Source organism: Musca autumnalis, unplaced genomic scaffold (genome assembly GCF_047663935.1).
Source record: "Musca autumnalis isolate F117 unplaced genomic scaffold, ASM4766393v1 scaffold_2, whole genome shotgun sequence".
Classification (NCBI taxonomy): domain Eukaryota; kingdom Metazoa; phylum Arthropoda; class Insecta; order Diptera; family Muscidae; genus Musca; species Musca autumnalis.
Genome location: NW_027411755.1, coordinates 26,053,573 through 26,076,316, shown reverse-complemented (window position 1 = coordinate 26,076,316; position 22,744 = coordinate 26,053,573). Strand labels below are relative to the sequence as shown.

The 22,744-nt window shown below is 38.1% G+C and overlaps 2 protein-coding genes across 2 annotated transcripts; both read right to left on the bottom strand.

Annotated features, from left to right (window-relative positions):
- Positions 1–597: 597 nt before the first annotated feature.
- Positions 598–1,809, bottom strand: LOC141392182 (uncharacterized). Its single transcript, XM_073965137.1, has one exon. It carries the CDS (start codon positions 1,807–1,809, stop codon positions 598–600), a length of 1,212 nt encoding a protein of 403 aa, XP_073821238.1.
- A 4,599-nt stretch (positions 1,810–6,408) lies between these two features.
- Positions 6,409–21,267, bottom strand: LOC141392480 (uncharacterized). Its single transcript, XM_073965418.1, has 2 exons — positions 21,104–21,267; positions 6,409–8,487 (listed from the first exon to the last, which is right to left on the bottom strand). Exon 2 carries the CDS (start codon positions 8,283–8,285, stop codon positions 6,483–6,485), a length of 1,803 nt encoding a protein of 600 aa, XP_073821519.1. The 5' UTR covers positions 8,286–8,487; positions 21,104–21,267; the 3' UTR covers positions 6,409–6,482.
- Positions 21,268–22,744: the final 1,477 nt, after the last annotated feature.

Here is a 22,744-nt window from a genome sequence, read left to right as displayed (position 1 = left end):
AATAGCTTGGCACAGTGGTTTGGGGAGACTGTAGTGTGTTAACTTAAATAAATAAATAAATAAACGTAGATTTTTAATGAATATTTTTCAAAGGTTATTGGACACAAAATTTTGATTTTTTAAGTATAAAAAGGATTCTTATTAACTAATATTTTAAGAAGAATCCTTTTTATTTATATTTTATTTAAATAAATTTTTAATTATTTTTTTTTTAATTTTTAAAATCTGTAATTGATTATATTGTGTTTTGTGATTTCCTGTGGTGCCACCAAATTTCTGCAAGGAACACCAAGCCACAGGCAAACAACCCCACAATTAAGATCATCCAAGTCCAGAACAAATCCGTTGCTCCCAATTGCTGGGGTCCCTTATCTACATATGGATCACGTATCGACACCTGCTTCAATTTCAACAAATCCGCAAAAGTATCGTAGGACCAGTATTCCATAAACCCATAGGCATGGACCAAATGCAGCAGATAATTCAAACCATCCCTATAAGGAGAATTATTTTGCAATGGTATACCCCAAGGTAAATAGGGATAGATTACCAAATCGTCATAGGTACAAAAAGGTTTGTGCGTTAAAAACTGTTGCCTTAGTGTATCCCTTCCCAACCGGGTGAGGAAACATAATAAACATAGGAAGTGTTGTAGTCATTCTTCAGGGCTTCCACGTAACTAATATTTTGGGTGGTCACTATATATTTTTCATAACCTTCGAAACGATATCTCATGGCAAAAGCTTCTGCATCCTGGAGTAACACTTTCATCTTTGAATCGACTATGTTTTGGAGTGTCTTTATTTGCGCATGTTTGGGTGGACTGGTCAGTAGGGTACTGACATTCACCGAAAATATGGTATTGAAAAAGAGACCAGTCATAAATAGCAGCAAATATACGAATTTCAAAATTTTCCGAGGTTCCTGGTGGGGCGGGGTGAATGATTGACCCAATACGGCGTGAAATATACGAACACTAAACACCAGCCTTGTGGGTTCCAAGAGGCCATCGAAAATATAATCAATCAACGATTGAAGCAGAGAGAAAATCACCGTTCCCACGAGAATGGAACCAATGAAGGTTGCGTTTAATATAATGGCATAGACTTCGCGAATACTCAGAGCCTGGGTACAGGGTACCATTAACATACCTCGGCCATGATGAAACACATCTGTCATATTAAACCATCTGTCGTAGTGTGGATTGCTGTCCATAGACATGGGTATATCAATTAGATTTGTTTCCACCAACTCCGCCAAGATCTCCTTAAAATGTTTGGAAGTCACCATATCAAGGGGCTTGATCATTTCCAGGGTGGCATTATAGCGTTCGGCAAAGAGCATTACAAATCTGGGTACATAACCATTAATTTTTAGACCGCCCTGCTCATCCTTGTAGTAGAGAGAGCGTAACGAAGCCTTATCCACATAGGTGAGTAGAGTTTTATTGTGCAGATTACGCCAATGTTGAGGATAATAGGTAAGATTTAGGTTGCCGAGATCAGTTGCGGGAACTGGGTGAGACCAATGATATATGGGATAGGGTTTGAGGAAATAAAGCATACGCCATCTTTGGCCGCCTTGCTTTTGTGTTAAAGTGAAACTCAACAAAACATTGGTCATGTTGTGGTACTTACAATTTTCGAGAAGTTGCTGTTGGAACTCCTGCTGATCCAAGATATCCACAGCTATAACCACAATTCTGGTCTCACGCATAAAATTCAAGACATTTGCCATTATTTCCATAAGTTGCACATTCATCTTCAGGGTAAGCAGAAGCACTGCCAATATCTCCTTATTGTACTCCATTCTATAAAGGAACTCTCCTTGGAATTTGGTCAACAAATTTGTTGGCCAATTTAGTTTGTAAAGGCTTTGGATAATTGGTTCCAGAGAGGTTTGCTGCTCGTCATGGACCACAAGCAAAGAATTAAAGTTTCTTTCCATATAAATGTTGTTTAGCAGCTTTTGATAGAAATTGATCTCCTTATTTTCCTGGGCCTCTAGGATATGCATGACAGAGCTCCTCGTCATCCACATGTTACCGAAAAATAACAGGATAAGAAGAATGAACTTCATTTGTACTCGGATTGAAAACTCAGAATAATATTTGATGGCCACACGGTTGGAAGATCTAAATCAAACTGAGGACAGTAAAGTTGAGAACAAGTCTTAGTATCCTTGCTTACAGTGCTTGGGATGAGCCTGCTTAATTTAATTAATTTATTAAAGTGACAAATCACAAGGCATTAATTAAAGGCTTCAAATGTTCTGTTATTGCCTAATATGGCACTCTAAAGGATAGAAAGGAATTTAATTAAGTAATAAGAAATTATATATACGTGGGTGCTGGAGAATATAAGGTGGGCGTTCAAATAATTTATTTATTTATTTAGATGTTGGTTCCTACAAAACAAGATTAGCATCTTATAAATTATAGTGAAGGAATTATAATTACAGAAAATTTCCGCTTAAACTAAGACAAATGCAAAATTTTATGTAAATGAAACGCAAGAATTATATAGTTAAAATTAAATAAAATTAAATAAACATTATAATGAAATACATTAAATTTAAATTTAGAATGTGAAGTAAAAGTAGTAATAATAATTGCATAAAAGCAATGAAAAAGATTAAAATGCTTACACTCCTATAACTGCTTCCAAATTTTGAAAATGATTTATTAGTTTTATTTTAAATGTTGATACATTGCTGATACCTTGAATTTCAGAGGGAAGAGTATTCCATAGGCGTATTGAGCCGATAAAAAATTGCCACTCCGAAACAAGACATCGCCGTTTGAGAGGTATTAACTTTTTTCCTCTATGCGATCTTGCAAATCTGATCCTCTCAAACAGGTACTTCGGTGTCTGTTTGTATATTATTTTATGTAGGAATAATAGTGTTCTGCTTTTAATAAAGGACTGGAAGCTGATCCCATATAACTTATTCGAAAATTGACCAATATGCTGCATTCTACTTAAGCCATACACATAACGAATAATGCTATTATAAGCCACTTTTAATTTATTTCGACGGTGTGCATCACAAAAGGCAAAGAGCTCGCAACCGTATATTAACCCTGGTATCAAGTAAAATTTAGCCAAAAGTTGTCTTATGTATGGCGGAGTAAAAGAGTGTGAAAGCCACAATGTACGCAGTTTTGAATAAGTCTGGCCTACAGTCATATTAACGTGATTTGTCCAGGTAAGAGACGAATTGAATACTACACCAAAATTTTTTTATGATTGACAAGTATATTAATATCATCCATCTGTAGGTTTTTATTTTTGTGAATAAAAAGACACTTAGATTTTTGTGGGTTAAGGCATAGTCCATTTGCTCTAGCCCAATTGCCTACCCTGTCGAGGTCTTCATTAAGTTTTTGGATGCACTCATTAATGCCGTTTACCTGACCACTAATATATATTTCTATATCATCCGCATACAAGTGAATATTGCTATGAACAAGTTGTAGGGGAAGGTCATTTGCATACAGAGAGAAAAGGAGTGGTCCCAGTATGGAACCCTGGGGAACTCCTTTTGCTACTCCTAATGGTTTTGATTTAGACTTACCTGAAACTACCGAATGTGTTCGATCCGATAAGTATGATTTTATGAGTTTTGTTGATGTGTTTGCAAAATTGAAAAAATGACGTAGCTTAAAACACAGATTATTGTGATCAACAGTGTCAAAAGCTTTTGAGTGATCAAGCAATTCCAATATAACTGCTTTATTGTCGTCTATGGCGTTCCTTATCGACTCCGAAACATCAATCAAGGCGCTAATACAGCTATGATCTGCTCGAAAACCAGACTGGGCTGTTGTTAATAGACATTCTCGTGGTATGTACTCTGTCATTTGTTTATGAAGCAACTTCTCAAAAACTTTTGATAGAAAAGATAAAATTGACACCGGTCGATATTCCGTATTTGTTTTGGGCAAAGGAATGACTTTTGCATGCTTCCAAAGCATTGGATAAATGCTAGTACTTAAAATTGTGTTAAAAAGTATGTGAAGATGGGTAGCAGCACCAATTGCATTGGATTTTATCTGTGTAAAGCTGTATAGGACTTCGTCATTGGTAACACAGCGGAACTCGAATTTTCCCTCGCCAGACATGTCATTCAAGTTGTGGACGTAAGAGCTGTAGAAGGAGGAGTTAGCTTGAACCGTTGGAATGTTTGTGAACGTTTTGTTTAGCTCGTCCACATCTACATGACATGTCTGAAGAGTCTTAGATTTTCCTACACCAATGTCTTGAATGACTTTCCATTTGCTTTTTGCGTTTACTGTTGAATTGAAACGTGTGTAAAAATATTCTGTTTTGGCTCTGTTAATTGCATTATTTACCATTCTTCGTGCAGACCGATATTCTTCGTGAAGTTCCGGAGTTTTGTATCGCTTCCACCTTGAGTACGCTCTATCTCTTTCGGTTATATATGATTAAATGGTGGAGCTAAACCAGGGCTTGGTGTTTGATTTATTCCTCTTGCTTCTAATCGGAACAGAGACATTATATAGGGAAAGAATATTTTCTTGAAGAAACTCTAATTGATCATCAACGGTAATACGGCCATAAATGTCGTTCCAGTTTATATGGAAGAATTTTTCCTCTAGAATACCATAATTTAAATTTCGGTAGTCCCGAAAAGTGTATGTCTGAACGGATTCCCTTATATTAAAGTCGTTAGCCAGGAAGATCATATCATGCTTGGAAAAACATGGCGCTGAACACTGATCGTATACAAGAACATGAGAAGGGTCATTGACGAAAAATAAGTCAAGTAGAGTACTGGCTGTCATTGAAAAGTGCCTGGGGCACGTTGTATTTGTAGCATGTAAAGCAAACGATGACATAAGGGTTGTTAAAGAAGGGTCATTAAGAACATTACAATTGAAATCACCAGTTATAACAACTTTATTATATCCCATTGTAACATTCTCCAGAATATCTTCAAGATGATAGAGTCCGATGGTGTTGTTGGGTCGATATATGCAACCAATCAACATTTTCTCATTGTTAGACTTTAGTTCAATGAAAATGTGTTCGATTTCATCACCTTCGTTTGATTTGATTCGTAACCGAGAAGATAAAGTATTTTTAACAAAAATGGCAACACCTCCCCCACGTCGTTCTCTGTCCGACCTATATACGGTATATCCTTGCAAAATAATTAACCTATCGGGAATCGACGAGTGAAGCCAAGTTTCAGAGAGACATATAATATCTACACCTGAATTTTCAAAAATATATCTAAATTCATCTGTTTTATTCACAATACTTTGAGAATTTATATGACATATTTTTATCCCTTCTCTTTGTTTGGCTAAGATTTTTACTATGCTCTTAGTTACACCTATAGAATCTCTATCTGTATTATTTACTGAAACCATAATAACTGGTAATCGAGGCATCAGCATTTGGTATCTGTAAAAAATGTATTTTCCAAAGGAAGAACAATGTAGAATTTTTTATGAAATGTAAGCATGTTGAAAACAAAAGTAAATTATAAAAGGTAATACTGTTATTTAAATCAAATTGTAAAAATGACAAAAAAATGATAAAGAGTAACGAAAAAAATTGTAAAATTATGATGACTGTTGATGTTGGCCCATAGCACGGCATTCATCGATGATTTTTGGGTGATAAATGCATATTGGTTCGTTGCTGTTGTGTCGCTTAACGTATACAAGACCCCGAAAGGTATACGCTGTACAATCAGCCCTTTTTCTTCAGATTTATAGCGTCTTGCAAAAGTTGGTAATTCATATTTGAAAAAAAAAAAAAAATATTCTTTAAAAAATCCACGATTTGTGCTTGGATGGCGGAAGAAAAAATATTCTTAAAAAAAATCCACGATTTGTGCTTGGATGGCGGAAGAAAAAATATTCTTAAAAAAAATCCACGATTTGTGCTTGGATGGCGGAAGAAAAAATATTCTTTAAAAAATCCACGATTTGTGCTTGGATGGCGGAAGAAAAAATATTCTTTAAAAAATCCACGTTTTGTGGTTGGATGGCGGAAGAAAAAATATTCTTTAAAAAATCCACGTTTTGTGGTTGGATGGCGGAAAAAAATATTCTTTAAAAAATCCACATTTTGTGGTTGGATGGCGGAAGAAAAAATATTATTTAAAAAATCCACGTTTTGTGTTCTATTGGCGGAAGAAAAAATATTCTTTTGAAAATACACGTTTTGTGTGTTAAAATTATTTTTAAAAAAATCCAGGTTTTGTGTGTTAAAAATATTTTTTTTAAAAAAATCCACGTTTTGTTTGTTAATTTTTTTTAAATCAACATTTTGTGTGCTAAAAATATTTTTTTTAAATCCACGATTTGTGTTACAAATATTTTTTTAAAAAAAAACACATTTTCCGAAAAATATTTTTTAAAAAATTCACGTTTTATGAAAAAATATTCTTAAACAATTTAAATTAATTTTTTTTATTTAATTTATTTTATTTTTTTAATATTCAATTCAAAATTTGACATTCACAGCCTTTTGTATAACACGCTGCAATAATTGTTCCGTCAAAAATATCAAAGATCCCGAAGTTAAGCCACCAACCAAAATTATCCAAGGCCAAAAGAGATCCTTTACCTCAAGTGCTCTTGCCTGGTTACCCAAATTGGGAGTACTGATGGTCACCCTCTTCGTCCGTAGCATATCTGCAAAGGTGCTGGCATACCAATACTGCGGCAAACCCACCGCATGTACCCGATTTATGAGATAATCCAACGGCTCCTTATAAATTGAATGCTTTTGCAGCTGCAGTGCACAAGGCATACTGAAGAGGGTCATCTTCTCGTAGACTTGGAAAATATTTTGGGTGAAATATTGTTGTTTACGCTTGAGGACCTTCCAGGAGAGTGAAACCAAAAAATAACCCATTGAGGTATTGAAATTGTTGCGATTTTCTTCATAGTACGACACGCTATCGGTTAGCAGCAGACAATCCTGTATAATGTCGGCGGCATCTTCTATGGCCTCAATATCACTGGTGATGGCCAGAATTTTTAGATGTGAATTTTTGAGATCCTCAAACGATTGAATCTGAGGATGATTGGGTGGACTGGTAATCAGGGTGTTCATGGTAGCCGCAAATTGGGTACTTATATTTAACCCCGCCACAAAAATCAGAATATATATTAATTTCAAGCTACGCCACTTAGATTTCCGGGGGGAGAATGATTGGCCCAAAATCCCCGAAAAGAAGCGATAATTAAACAAGGAATCCAGTTGCTGCGGATGATGGTCATCGAAGAAATAATCCACCACAAATTGGGAGAGGGAAAAGAGTATGGTACAAAGAATAACACAACCAAAGAAGTAACGATTCAGTAGGACACCATAGACCTCGGTTATACTGAGCTTCAGGGCACATGGTATCATTAGCAGACCCTCCAGGGAATCATAGACTGCCGACTTGTAAAGCCATTTACCATCGTTGTAATGTGACAAGGTTATGGGTATGTCAATGAGATTATCTTGGACCATTTGATTGACTTGGGTAAGAGAGGTCCTTGCTGCCACCTCGTGCGAAGCATACATTTGCATGTGGGCCTTAAAGACTTCACCGAAGAGTAACACCAATCGGGCAATGTAACCATTGAGTTTAACACCTCCCTTGCCGTCTTCATAGGGAAAGGAGAGAGTCATGGTGGTATCGGTAAAATATACCACCGACTTGTTCTCCATATTATGCCAATGCTCGGGATAATAGGGCGCTCCACTCCACACTGACCATTGGTAGTGGGGAAATGGCTTCAGTTGTTGTATGATGTCCACTTCTTCAGAATTGAGACCTTTCACTAGGACATTTGTCATTTTATATAAATCACAAAGTTTTAAAAAATTCCCCAGAAATTTCTGGTCAACTTCTCCGTAGACCAGCACCAAAATCCTCGACTGTCTCATGTAATTTAAAAGGTTCGCTGCCGAGGCCATTAGCTCCATATCCACCTTATTGGAAATTAAGAAAACAGCCAATATCTCTGCATTAAAAGTTCTTACAAATTCGTAGCTGGCTTCTGTTGTCACCAGGACCTGGGGTACCTGAATCAAGTTACAAGTGTCCTCTAAGATAATATTCTCCAAACTCTCTTGATCCGCCACCACTAGCAAAGTTTCAAATCTCCTTTCCTTGTAGATATTTTCCAGTAAAATTTCCAAATTAAAATTCTTTCCATCTCTTCCGGATTTTTTAGTCGAATTCGTATCGATGGCCAAGCCATGAATAAATAATTCCGCTAATAGAATAATTTGTAATAGTTGTCCCATGATAACTGCCGACTGATGTCATTCTAAATTGATTTTCTTTTATTTGTTTTCGATTAACTGATAATTAATTATAAAATCTACGCAAGGTGTGATGGTCGAGGGTTGTAATTAATATCACATTTTAAGCTATTATATGACGAGATAATTGAGTGTTTGAAATTCCATAAAGCATGCCATAAGTATGGGTAACAACCACCATTCGCTGAAAAGACAAATGAGAAAGAGTCATCGATTTAGTTTAACCTAAGTAAGGAGGTTTGTGTGTAGTCGGTATAGCCGACTGTGTTGCATTCAGCCAAAAAAATTTATTTGTGGAAGGAGGCAAGGTAGACTCTTCTGAGAGTCATTTGCTGGAGGGTGACAGTGGGATATCGAACTGTATAATAAAGGTAATAGGCCGTTTTTATATAACAAGGTTAACCCAGTGGGTCTGGGTTTCAAATGTCATTTCCATTGTATATACTTCAAACAAATCCTCATAAAGAAGGTTAACCCTGCAAAAAACTATAATATAAACGCCGTATAAGTCCGGTGCGAGAATCTTGTGTATAGCCTGGGAATTCTGACACAACATTCCTAAATTCTACAAAAGTCGGAGACGAATACGAAATAATTCCAGAGCCGTATGTTTTACTAACAAACCCAGTTCAAATTACTTAGTCAAATACCAATCTGCCTTTAAACTACTTAATCGAGCTCCAAACGTTATTGTCTAGCATCAAATACATTCGTGGAACCACTTTGTTAAGCATCAAACGTTTTTGCCTTGTACCAAACACTTTCATCAAACCACTATGTTAGGCTTCAAACTTCTTTATCGAATACCAAAGGTCTCGCAGGCACCCTTATCAAATATCAAACCCACTTGAAACTACTTCGCCAGGCATCAAACCTCCTTCCGACAACATAATAAAGCTTCAAACTTGTTTACCTAAGTATGTAACATCAATTAAACCAACTGTTTAAGCATCAGACTTCTTTGTGGTACATCAAAGGACCCCCAGACAACTTTATCGCACATCAAACCTGCTTCAGACTGCTTAGCCAAGCATCAAACTATTATTCCATTAAGCTTTAAACTTCTTTGCCTGGTGACATACTTCCATCAAACTACTTTGTAAAGCATCCGACTTCCTTATCAAATATGAAACGACTCGCACACTACTTTATTTAATATCAAATCCTCGTCAAACTACATAATTAAGCATCCAACTTCCTCCAAACTGTTTCATCAAGCCTTACATTTTTTTGATCAATATCAAACTACCGTCAAACCACTTTGTTTGGCATCAAACTTCTTTATAGCACATCAAAGACGCGCAGACTACTTTATCGCACATCAAACCTGCTTCAGACTACTTAGCCAAGCATCAAACTTCCTTTAGATTATTCCATCAAGCTTCAAACTTCTTAGCCTAGTGACATACTTCCATCAAACTACTCTGCAAAGCATCCGATCGCACATCAAACCTGCTTCAGACTTCTTAGCCAAGCATCAAACTTCCTTTAGATTATTCCATCAAGCTTCAAACTTCTTAGCCTAGTGACATACTTCCATCAAACTACTCTGTAAAGCATCCGATTTGGTTATCGAATATGAAACGACTGGCACACTACTTTATTTAATATCAAAACCTCGTCAAACTACATAATTAAGCATCCAACTTCCTTTAGACTATTCCATCAAGCTTCAAACTTCTTTGCCATCCAAACAAACTACTCTGTAAAGCATCCGCTTTGGTTATCGAATATAAAACGAATCGCACACTACTTTATTTAATATCAAACCCTCGTCAAACTACTAAACTAAGCATCCAACTTCCTTCAGACTATTCCATCAAGCTTCAAACTTTTTTGCCATCCATCAAACTACTCTGTAAAGCATTCGATTTGGTTATCGAATATAAAACGACTCGCACACTTCTTTATTAAATATCAAACCCTCGTCAAATTACGTAATTTAGCATCCAACTTCCTTCAGACTATTCCATCAAGCTTCAAACTTCTTTGCCATCCATCAAACTACTCTGTAAAGCATCCGATTTGGTTATCGAATACAAAACGACTAGCACACTACTTTATTTAATATCAAACCCTCGTCAAACTACATAATTAAGCATCAAATTTCCTTCAGACTATTTCATAAACATCAGTATCAAACTACTATCAAATAACCCTGTCTATCATCAAACTTCTTAATTTAATAATAAGCCAGCATCAAACTTCCTTTAAACCATTTCCCTGGTATTTATCTAGTATCAAACCTCACACACTACTCACAAAATATTTTATCGAACATAAATCCCGCTTCAAACTCATTAGTCAAGCAACAAACTTCCTTCAGGCCTTTCCGCAAGATTCAACCTACTTTGCTTAGTATCAATCTTCCTTTAAAACACTTTATTAAGCATCAAACTTCTATTTAGTCAAGCTTCCAACTTCTTTGTCTAGTATCTAACTTCCATCAAACCAATTTTTTAAGCATCAGACTTCTTTATCAAGCTTCAGACTGCATTGCCTAGTATCAAACTTCAATCAAACCACTTTTTTAAGCATCATATTTCTTTATTGAATAGCCAGCGACTCACAAACTACTTTATCGAATATCTAATCCACTTCAAACTGCTTTGTCAAGCGTAAACCTTCCTTGAGACTTTTTGATCCAGCTTCAAACTTCTTTGTCTAGTATCAAACATCTATTAAACCACTCTGTTTGGCAATAAATATCTTCCTCGGATAGCAAACGCCACGCACACCACTTTATCGATTAACAAAGCAGCTTCAAACTACTTATTCGAGTATCGAACCTCCGTTAGACTATTTCAGCAAACCTCAAATTGTTTTGTCATGTATCAAAAGTCGATCAAAGCGCTCTGTTAAACACCAGACTTTAGTATCGAATATCTAACGACTCACAAATTACTTTGAGGAATTCAAAAACCACTTCACTTCAGTTAAACCGCAAACGTTCCTTAAGCGTTTTTCATTACATTTTTTTATTTTGAATATCATACCGACATCAAACTACTCAGTGAAGGTGCAAACTTCCTTTAGACTATTTTCCCAAGCTATTATTAAACCACCAAGCTTCTATTAAAATACTCTGTGTGACACCAAACGGATAACAAACGACTCCCAGACTAATTTATCGAATATCATACCGGCTTTAGACAACTTAGTAAAGCATCCCATTTCATTTAAATAGTTTCATCAAGCTCTAAACATCATTACCTAGTATCAAACTTACATCAAAATACCTCAATAAGCATCAAATTTTTTTAATCAAAGTGAATCTTTTTTATTCGAATATCAAACTGACTTCGAACTAATTAGTAAAGCATGAATCATCCTTCAGACTATTTCCCCAAGCTTCAAACTACTTTGCCTACTATCGAACTTCTATTAAACCACTCTGTTTGGCATCAATTCTTTTTCATAGAATAGAAAATGTTTAATCAAACATCAAACCAGCTTCGAACTACTTAGTCAAGCGTCAAACTTCCTTCAGACTATTTATTAAGTTTCAAACTTTGTTCAAACTATCATCAAACCACTCTGTTGGGCATCAAACATCGTTATCGACAATCAAAGAACTCTTGGCATCAATTCTTTTTCGTAGAATAGAAAATACTTAATCAAACATCAAACCAGCTTCGAACTACTTAGTCAAGCATCAAACTTCCTTCAGACTATTTATTAAGTTTCAAACTTTGTTCAAACTATCATCAAACCACTCTGTTGGGCATCAAACTTCTTTATCGACAATCACAGAACTCTCATACTACTTTTTTCGGATATTACAATACTTAGTCAAGCATCAAGTTTCCTTTAGACTACTTCCTCAAGCACCAGACTTATTTGTGGCACATGAAACAAGGCGAAGAATACATTATCGAACAAGACACCAACTTCAAACTACTTGGTCAAGCATCAAACTTCTTTTAGACAAGTTCATCAAGCTTCAAACTTCTTTGTCAAGCATCAAACTTTCATTAAACGACATGTAACATTGGAATCTTAAACTACTGCTTAAAACCTAGGAAAACGTCAGATTTCAATATAGGTTATCAAACGACGGCAACTTTTTCTGTCGAATATAAAATAATCATCCGAAACATCTCAGGCTACGCCGTTAAAATTGAAATACTTACGCTTAGCAACAAACTTCTGGCAGGTTTTCCTTTTCTAGTTTACTTTTTAAAACATAAAACTAAAATTAGATTACTATTCCAGCCATTAAACTATGTTATCTGCCCACAAACTTCCCTTAGAATGCATTATCAAAACCTAAACGTAAAATTATCTTATTAGGTATCAAAACAGGTGACGTAGGGGATGAAAGAAACGGTCCTGACCGGTTTAAACATGGCAAAGCCCAGGATTTATCTTGGTCCCTCTTTCATCTCAAGTGGACACTGACCTCCCCGTGGTGTCACCTCGAGAACTGCCTTTAACACCCGTTAAAGGTAGTGAGCTAACATGTGCCGCGTGTTCACCCATAAGAACGCTAAAAACTTGGGTTTGGGCGTCGGGTTAGTAACCCTCCCCTAGAAAAAACAGCCTACTATGAACAAACGAAAGAAAAGAAAAAACAAACCCTCTGAAGTTGACGAACCCCGCAAACGTTTTAAGGACCATGATCTGCGAATCTGCACCTAGAATGTTCGCACTCTTTACAGAGAAGGTGCAGTCTTCGCATTGGCAGACGTACTTGAAAAGTACAAGGTCGATATTACTGCCATACAGGAAATATGATGGAACGGGAAAGGCGTCACAACAACACCTAAAGGTGACGCACTGTATTATAGCTGCCATGATATAAAGCATGAGTTTGGTTGCGGATTTGTAGTTAGTCGGAGACTAAAACATCTGGTATCCAGCTTCACCGGGTGCCACCGTGGTGCAATGGTATGCACACCCGCCTTGCACGCTGAAGGTCGTGGGTTCGATTCCCCGGCCAGTCAACATCAAACACTTTTCAACGGTGGCAAAATACCCCTCAGTAATGTTGGCGACATTTTCTGAGTATTTCAGCCTTGTACAACTTCTCTACAAGTGGTGTCTTAGACACGCCGTTCGGACTCGGCGATAAACAGTAGGTCCCATATCATTGAGCTAATATGAATCGGGGTGCAATCATTGATATGAGAGAAGTCTCCCCTGTCCCTCCTGGGATGTTTGTGGAACAATTATAATTATATCCAGCTTCACCCCAGTGAATGAAAGACTTGCTGCAATTCGAATAAAAGCTAAATTCTTCAACATCAGCTTTATTTGCGCTCATGCTCCCACTGAAGATAAGGACGAACAGACCAAAGATATATTTTACGAGCGCTTAGAAGAAACATATGACCGTTGCCCTGCCCATGACATTAAAATTATTCTAGGCGATTTTAATGCCAAAATTGGAAAGGAGAATATCTTTGGCCCAACAGTCGGGAATTTCAGTCTCCACAGTGAAACATCTGACAATGGTATGAGACCGATAGACTTTGCAGCAGCAAAAAACATGGTAGTTAGCAGTACCAGATTTAATCATCTCGATGTTCCTAAGGGCACCTGGCTGTCTACAGATCAAAGAACAAGTTATCAAATTGATCACGTTGTGATAGATGAAAGACATTCATCGAGCGTGTTAGATGTACGACCGTTCCGAGGCGCAAACATTGATTCGGACCACAACCTTGTTGCAGCAAAGGTGGGTACCCGTCTAAACGTTGCAAATAAATCACGAACAGACACAACGCGGAAGTTGGACATCGATTGGCTGCAGACACAGCAGAAAACCACAGCATATTCCACTCAACTAGCCCAATTGCTTAATGAGAGCACTCCTTGTCCCGATAACATAGCAACACAATGGCAAAATATTGCCCACTCCATGCAAATAGCCGCAAAATCGACAAAGGAATTCATTGTCGTGCTGCTACCGAAGAGAAAAATTCGGTATATATAGCTACTTTACAATCAGTAGCAACGCGTAGCGCACGAGAGAGATATCGGGAGAAAAGGAGAGAAGAGAAACGTCTTTTCCGCAAGAAAAAGAGAAAATGGGAAAGCCGGAGTGTGAAAAAATCGAGATGTACAGGAGCCAGAATGAAGTCCGAAACTTCTACCAAAGAGTGAAACATCAAACAGATGGCTTTGGTACAGGCACATCCTCCTGTACAGACCAGTAAGGTAATCTGGTAACAGACACAGATAGCGTGCTCAGGATATGGAAGGAAGATTTCTCCAATCTGCTGGTATCCAATAGTAGCGAAGACGATGATACCACAGATCCAATCCCAGAAGATGGTATAGAATTATGAGGTAAAAACAGCAATCAACCGGCTGAAGAATAATAAGGTAGCAGGAGCTGATGGCCTACCAGCCGAGCTGTTTAAAACTGGAGGCGACGCGCTGATAAGGTGTATGCATCAGCTAGTTAGCATCATCTGGCAGGAAGGACGCGTACCCGATGATTGGAACCTGAGCATCCTGTGTCCCGTCCACAAGAAAGGAGATAAGACTGTATGCTCCAACTATAGGGGCATAAGTCTTCTCCCTATTGCATATAAGATAGTGTCAGGGATATTGTGCGAACGACTAAAGCCAATGGTCAACGAAATAATTGGACCATACCAATGTGGCTTTAGACCTGGCAAGTCCACCATTCACCAGATATTTACCCTGCGGCAAATCCTAGAGAAGACCCAAGAGATGCAGATCGACACATATCACCTTTTTGTCGATTATAAAGCAGCATTCGACAGTCCCCCTCCGATCAAAGGTATTCCATGCAATGTCTGAATTTGGTATCCCCGCAAAGCTTTGTAAGATGACTTTAACTGATACCAGGTCCTCAGTTAAAATTGGAAAGAACCTCTCCGAAAAATGTTGTGCCAAAAGAGGTTTCAGACAAGGAGACAGCCTTTCGTGTGATTTTGCTGGAAAAGGTAATACAAGACGCAAATGTCAAAAGAAATGGCACAATTTACACCAATAGTCACATGTTACTTGCTTATGCTGATGACATAGACATCATGGGACGATCAGTAAAGGAAGTAACTGATACCTTTAGGAAGGTCGAAGCAGAATCTGCGAAAGTGGGTCTGGCGGTAAACGGCGAAAAGACCAAATTCATGGTGTCGACGCGCAAAGCGTCCATAGAGCTCGGACCAACTGCGGAAGTTGGTACCTACAATTTTGATGTAGTTAAAGACTTCGTCTACCTCGGCACTGCCATTAACACAACAAACAACATCAGTTGTGAAATAAGAAGAATTGTATTGGCCAACAGATGCTACTTTGGTTTAAGTAAGCAGTTTAAAAACAAAGCCACATCTCGTCAAACAAAAATAACACTATACAAAACGCTGATACTACCCGTGCAAATGTATGGCTCCGAAGCATGGGTACTTGCGCAATCAGATAAGGCAGTGCTTGGTGTGTTTGAGAGGAAAATTCTTCGAAAGATCTACTTGCCGATTTGCGTTGACATTGAATATCGACGTCGTATGAACCACGAGCTATATCAGCTATACAAAGACATGAATATAGTTAAACGTATCGAGATGCAACGATTGCGTTGGCTAGGCCATACCATACGAATGAGCGATGATGAACCCGCTAAAAAGGCGTATGAATACATGCCACATGGCGGTGCACGCAGAATCGGCAGGCCTAAGCTTCGATGGAGCATACAAGTGGATGAAGAAATGAAAATGCGTGGTATTCCAGAAAGCGAAGCGAAAAACAGAGAGAATTGGAGATCTTTTCTTAGTTCGGCCTATGGAACAAATGTTCTGTAATAACAAGATAATTGTAAAATTTAATTCATTTCATTTCTATAGAATCATTGATTCAAATGTTAAATTTAATCTAAAAAAAAAAAAAATAACTGTATATGTTGACTTTAATGTTGACCGGAAACATATATATAATTTAATTGGTTAATTGCAGAATAATATAAAATTTCTTACAGCCCCCCGTGCTAATATCTGCATACGAACTGCAGGGTAACGTTCATCAAAAATGCTTCATAAGAATAGAGATGTGAATCACTAACAAACATTTCGCAATTCAATCGAAAATCTGTGTCGAAATTCTTCAGTTACTGGAGGTCCATATGGGGGTTCTTATGGAACCCATGGGAGGGCATAAGGGATACCCAACAAACCACAATCGTCCGTACAACATTACATAGTCTGAAAGTAGACAGACAGTTCTGCGGAAGGTTGAAAGCTATAACATACGTTATGATACCTTACTTACTTACTTAGCTGGCCAATTACAGAACATTTGTTCCATAGACCGAACTAAAAAAAGATCTCCAATTCTCTCTGGTTTTCGCTTCGCTTTCTGGAATACCACGCATTTTCATTTCTTCATCCACTTGTATGCTCCATCGAAGCTTAGGCCTGCCAATTCTGCGTGCACCGCCAAGCGGATCATATTTATACGCCTTTTTAGCGGGTTCATCATCGCTCATTCTTATGATATGGCCTAGCCAACGCAATCGTTGCATCTCAATACGTTTAACTATATTGATGTCGTTGTATAGCAGATACAGCTCGTGGTTCATGCGACGTCGATATTCACCGTCAACGCAGATTGGTCCGAAGATCTTTCGAAGAATTTTTCTCTCAAACACACCAAGCACTTCCTTATCTGCTTTCGCAAGTACCAGGCTTCGGAACCAAACATCAGCAAGGGTAGTATCAGTGTTTTGTAAAGCGTTATTTTTGTTTAACGAGATGTGGCTTTGTTTTTAAACTGCTTACATAGGCCAAAGTAGCATCTGTTAGCCAATACAATTGTTCTTTTTATTTCACAACTGATGTCGTTAATTGTGTTTACGGCGGTGCCGAGGTACGAAGTCTTTTACTGCCTCAAAATCATAGGAACCAACGTCAACGGTTGGCCCGACACCATCAACTTAGTCTTCCCGCCGTTTACCGCCAGACCCACTTTAGCAGATTCTCCTTCGACCTTCATAAAGGTATCTGTTAATTCTTTTACTGATCGTCCCATGATGACTATAGCTTTGTTCCTTTACTTTTTTAATGGTAAGGGTGGAAAAAGAGAAAAGTGTCAAAATTGCTCAAAATTGCTCTCTCATGAACATTTTTACCAGAAAAGTAAAGGAACGGAAAAATAGAAGATCTGGCAGCAATGTCAAAAAGAAACATAAAAAATCAATTTTCGTCTTTTATTTCACAGTTTTTAATATAGTTTTGTCAGCGTTCGACTTTTTCTTCTGTTTTTCGTCCATTTTCTTTTTCATTGTGAAATAATCGTCAATCAAAAGTCGAAAAATCAGTTCTGCCATTTTTTACCTGCAGAAATTTTGCTGGTAGCCTGTGGTAGAAGAGAAAGCCATTTTCGCTCTCTCTCCACTCTCACTCTCTTAAAAATTGCTTCCAGTTTTGCCACTTTTCGGGGTTAAGGAACGCTTTGCAGGTTAAAAATGGTAACAAATGGTAAAAATGGTAACGTCAGGTATATAAAGGAACACAGCTTATATCATCAGCATAAGCAAGTAACATGTGGCTATTGGTGTTGATTGTGCTACTTCTTTTGACGTTTGCCTCTCGAATAACTTTTTCCAGCAGGATGTTGAAGAGATCACACGAGAGGCTGTCTCCTTGCCTGAAACCTCTTTTGGAACAAAATTCTTCGGAGAGGTTCTTTCCTATTTTAACTGAGGATCTCGTGTCAGTTAAAGTCATTTTACACAGCCGAATGAGCTTTGCATGGATACCAAATTCAGACATGTCCTGGAATACCTTTGAACGTGGTGGGCTGTCGAAGGCTGCTTTATAATCGACAAAAAGGTGGTAGGTGTCGATCTGCATCTCTTGGGTCTTCTCCAGGATTTGCCGCAGGGTAAATATGTGGTCGATTGTGGACTTGTTAGGTCTAAAGCCGCATTGGTATGGCCCAATTATCTTGTTGACCATAGGCTTTAGTCGTTCGCACAATATCCCTGACACGATCTTGTAGGCAATCGGGAGTAGACTTATGTCCCTATAGTTAGAGCATACAGTCTTATCTCCTTTCTTATGGACGGGGCACAGGATACTCAGTTTCCAATCGTCAGGTACTCGTTCTTCCTGCCAGATGGTGCTAACTAGCTGATGAATAGACCTTATTAGCGTGTCGCCTCCGGTTTTAAACAGTTCGGCTGGTAAGCCATCGGCTCCTGTTGCCTTATTATTCTTCAGCCGGTTTTACCTCATCTTGGCTGGGCGTTATACATTTAATACCATCTTCTGGGATTGGATCTGTGGTATCTTCGTCGTCTTCGCTGGATACCAACAGGTTTGAAAAATGCTCTTTCTATATCCTGAGCACACTATCTGTATCAGTTACCAAATTACCTTGCTGGTCTCTGCAGAAGGATATTCCTGTACCAAAGCCATCAGTTTGATGCTTCACTCTTTGGTAGAATTTTCGGACTTCATTCTGGCTCCTGTACATCTCGATTTTTTCACACTCCCGCTTTTCCATTTCTCTCTCTTTTTCTCCCGATATCTCTCTCGTGCGCTACGCGTTGCTACGGATTGTAAAGTAGCTCTATATGCCGCATTTTTCTCTTCGGTAGCGGCACGACCCTCCTGATCATACCATGGATTCCTTGGTGGAGGTCTCTGGTATCCAAGTATGGATTTTGCGGCTGTTTGTATGGAGTGGGCAAAACTTTGCCATTGCGCTGATATATTATCGGCATGAGGAGTGCTTTGATTAAACAATTGGGCTAGTTGAGTGGAATATGCTGTGGCTATCTGTTGTGATTGCAGCTTACCGATGTCTAACTTTCGTGTTGTGTCTGTTCGTACTTTGTTTGCTACGTTTAACCGGGTGCGTAAATTTGCTGCAACTAGTTAGTGGTCCGAGTCTATGTTTGTTCCTCGGAACGAGCGCACATCCAACACGCTCGATGAATGTCTTCCATCTATCACAACGTGATCAATTTGATTTCTTGTTTTCTGATCTGAAGACAGCCAGGTGCCCTTATGGATGTCGAGATGTTTAAATCTGGCGCTGCTAACTACCATGTTTTTGCAGCTGCGAAGTCTATCAGCCTCATGCCATTGTCAGATGTTTCATTGTGGAGACTGAATTTTCAGACTGATGGGCCAAAGATATTTTCCTTTCCAATTTTGGCATTAAAATAGCCTAGAATAATTTGAATGTCATGGGCAGGACAACGGTCATATGTTTCTTCTAAGCGCTCATAAAATATATCTTTGGTCTGTTCGTCCTTGTCTTCAGTGGGATCATGAGCTCAAATAAAGCTGATGTTGAAGAATTTTACTTTTATTCGAATTGTAGCAAGTCTTTCATTCACTGGGGTGAAGCTGGAGACCAGGTGTTTTAACCTCCGACCAACTACTTTTCAAGTACATCAGCCAATGCGTAAACTGCACCTTCTCTATAAAGTGTGCGAACATTCCAGGTGCAGATTCGCAGATCATGGTCCTTAAAACGTTTGCGGGGCTCGCCAACTTTAGAGGGATTTGTTTTTCTTGTCTTTTGTTTTTCCATAGTAGGCTGTTTTTCCTAGGGGAGGGTTACTAGCCCGACGCCCAAACCCAAGTTTTTAACGTTCTTATGGGTGAACGCGCGGCACATGTTAGCTCACTACCTTTAACGGGTGTTAAAGGCAGCACCCCAGGTGACACCACGGGGAGATCAGTGTCCACTTGAGATGAGAGAGGGACCAAGATAAATCCTGGACTTTGCCATGTTAAAGCCGGTCAGGGCCGTTTCTTGGTATCTCTCATCCCCTACGTCACCCAACAATAATGTATAATTACTACCAAATAGGGTTAACAATACATATGTTAATAGCCAACAATAGCAACGAGGAGATACGACAATAATTCAACAGTAGGATCATATAAAATATTTAGCCGATAGCCTTAGATGCTAGTGCTATTTTTTATATAATTTTATTGTAATTTTTTATTATAATAAATATTTGAAATAAATAAATAAACAAAAAATAATTATTTACAAATTGTCGTCGACGTCATTAAATTCCTGATTACTACAACAATTTCCACTTTCTCCCAGAAAAGTTTTAATAATAATTATAGAAAATTATTGTCGCTGATAACAATTTCGCTGAATTATTAAAAACACCTAAAAAACGCAGAAATGATTCACTATATGCTTATTGGTATTAAATAATCATTTAAAAAAAATAACAACTGCGTCATTTAAAAGGGTATCAATAATTCTGGCAGTTAACAAAACGATTGTAAAGCGGAGTTAAAATGAACGTAAGGCGGAATTAGAAAACGCAATGAAAAAGAAAGCAAAAGGAATGACGAAATATTTGTTAGTTTTCTCTTTTCTCTACCTACTCTCTTCTTGCGCCAAAACTTCTTGTCAATACTCAAAAATGTGCAAAGTGCACATGTTCAAAAGCACCGTTACCGAACCGTTTGTATGTGTATTAGTGTATTAGTTGTCCAAATTCTAGTACATAGGGGCTACTTTTAAGTACATACAATAATATCACATAACTTATGCACTAAAATAATGTAAACTGCACTCATACTTTCTGCTTGGCAAACAATTTGCTCGGCTGACCATCGAGAATGATGGAAAACTGGTTCCCCCACCTCCTAATCTATGATTGGAAAGTGGCGCAGACCGACACTATGTGTTGTGTGGCGCACTACAATCAATATTCAATATTTTACGCAAAGAATTTCTAGACACTAATATTTCGTGACCGGGTTACTTTACTGCGATCTGACTGGTTAGTATATTCTGCGATAAAGTTCCTTACACGGCATGTCTGGTTACTTCACCGTACTTACTGCGCTTAATTCTCCGGATGACTTGTGTATTATTTTGTTTCAACCTTTTACAGAAAAATGTTTTGTTATCCGGATGTTAGAGTTGCAGATAAGTGTTGGGGAAGCCTCTTGTCTGGTATGGTGTTTCGGTTTGGAAGCCGGACGACTGTACCAAATCACTTCAGATTTTAGGAACGGTCTGGCAAAAATGTGCTGGGTACACTATGTTTAATGGTGGCAGCGTCTGTTGCACCCTTAATTTTCTTGCCTTTACGTTGATTGTATTTGTTCCAATTGGATTCCTTTGCAGTTTTACTGCCAAACACCTGTTGCAAAAAAAAATGAAATGAGGCCCAAGTATTTGATCCGTACGTTTGTGGCTGGCGGTATACCCACGCCATTCAACCCATGGCAAGGTTTTTTGCAGATGCAAAAAAAAACTGAAAAAAAATTTCATTGTTAATTAAGCGAATATTCAATTAGCAATTTTCGCTAAGATTAACTTACCGTTTATTAAACAATAGTTGGCAAATACTTGTGTCGTTTCCCCAATTGGGGACAAATTGTAATTCCGTAAAGTAATAGTGGTTGGGGCACGTATTAAATTGGCTGTACCAATTTTCTTTGTCTTAAACGTTACTTATTTAAACGAGTGGTTGGCAAAGATGTTAATATGCCGGCAAAATTTATGAAATTAATAACTTCATTATGGCGTCGTTTTTAATGTCAAGAAAAAGAAAAAATTGATTGACAGCCGTGCAGCGTTGCCACCTTCCGACTTTTATTGTGCGATAATCAGCTGATGTTAATGCGGGGTTGACTAGGGTGACTCATTACGAGTGACGCAACGGTGGAAAAGTTTCATTGGCTGGCAAAAAATTTTTAGTCGGATGACATAACAACTATACACTATCAGCCATCTAAGCATCAAACTGATTCCTATAGTATAAAGATTCAGTCCGACCACTTCAACAAACGTCTAACTACATTGTCTAACATCCAACTTCTATCATTCCCCTGCTACTCATACCTTTCCCAGACTAGCTTGACGACGTCTAACATTAGCTCTGTTCCTTTACGTTCAAGAATCTTCAAATTTTACCACTTTTTACTCGAAAAGCGTTCCTTTACTTCAGACACCATACAATTAATATGGGAGCAGTTTACAACTTTTATTACTTTTGCCGGTTTTACCATTTTCAGAAGTAAAGGACCAGACCAATTATAAACCAACAACCTTCCAAGCATCAAACTTCTTTCTGCAGCATCATAATTCTCTCAGACCTCTTGATCAAACGTCAAACTAATTTAGTATGCAATTAATATGCAATTTTGGGTGACGTAGGGGATGGAAGATACCAAGCAACGGCCCTGACCGGTTTAAACATGGCAAAGCCCAGGATTTATCTTGGTCCCTCTTTCATCCCAAGTGGGCACTGACCTCCCCGTGGTGTCACCTGGGGAACTGCCTTTAACACCCGTTAAAGGCAGTGAGCTAACGTTCACCCATAAGCACGTTAAAAACTTGGGTTTGGGCGTCGGGTTAGTAACCCTCCCCTAGAAAAAACAGCCTACTATGAAAAAACGAAAGAAAAGAAAAACAAACCCCTCTAAAGTTGACGAACCCCGCAAACGTTTTAAGGACCATGATCTGCGAATCTG

Excerpts from the sequence above, each read along its gene's own strand:
- LOC141392182 (XM_073965137.1), bottom strand. The coding sequence starts at position 1,809 with ATGGAGTACAATAAGGAGATATTGGCAGTGCTTCTGCTTACCCTGAAG.
- LOC141392480 (XM_073965418.1), bottom strand. The coding sequence starts at position 8,285 with ATGGGACAACTATTACAAATTATTCTATTAGCGGAATTATTTATTCAT.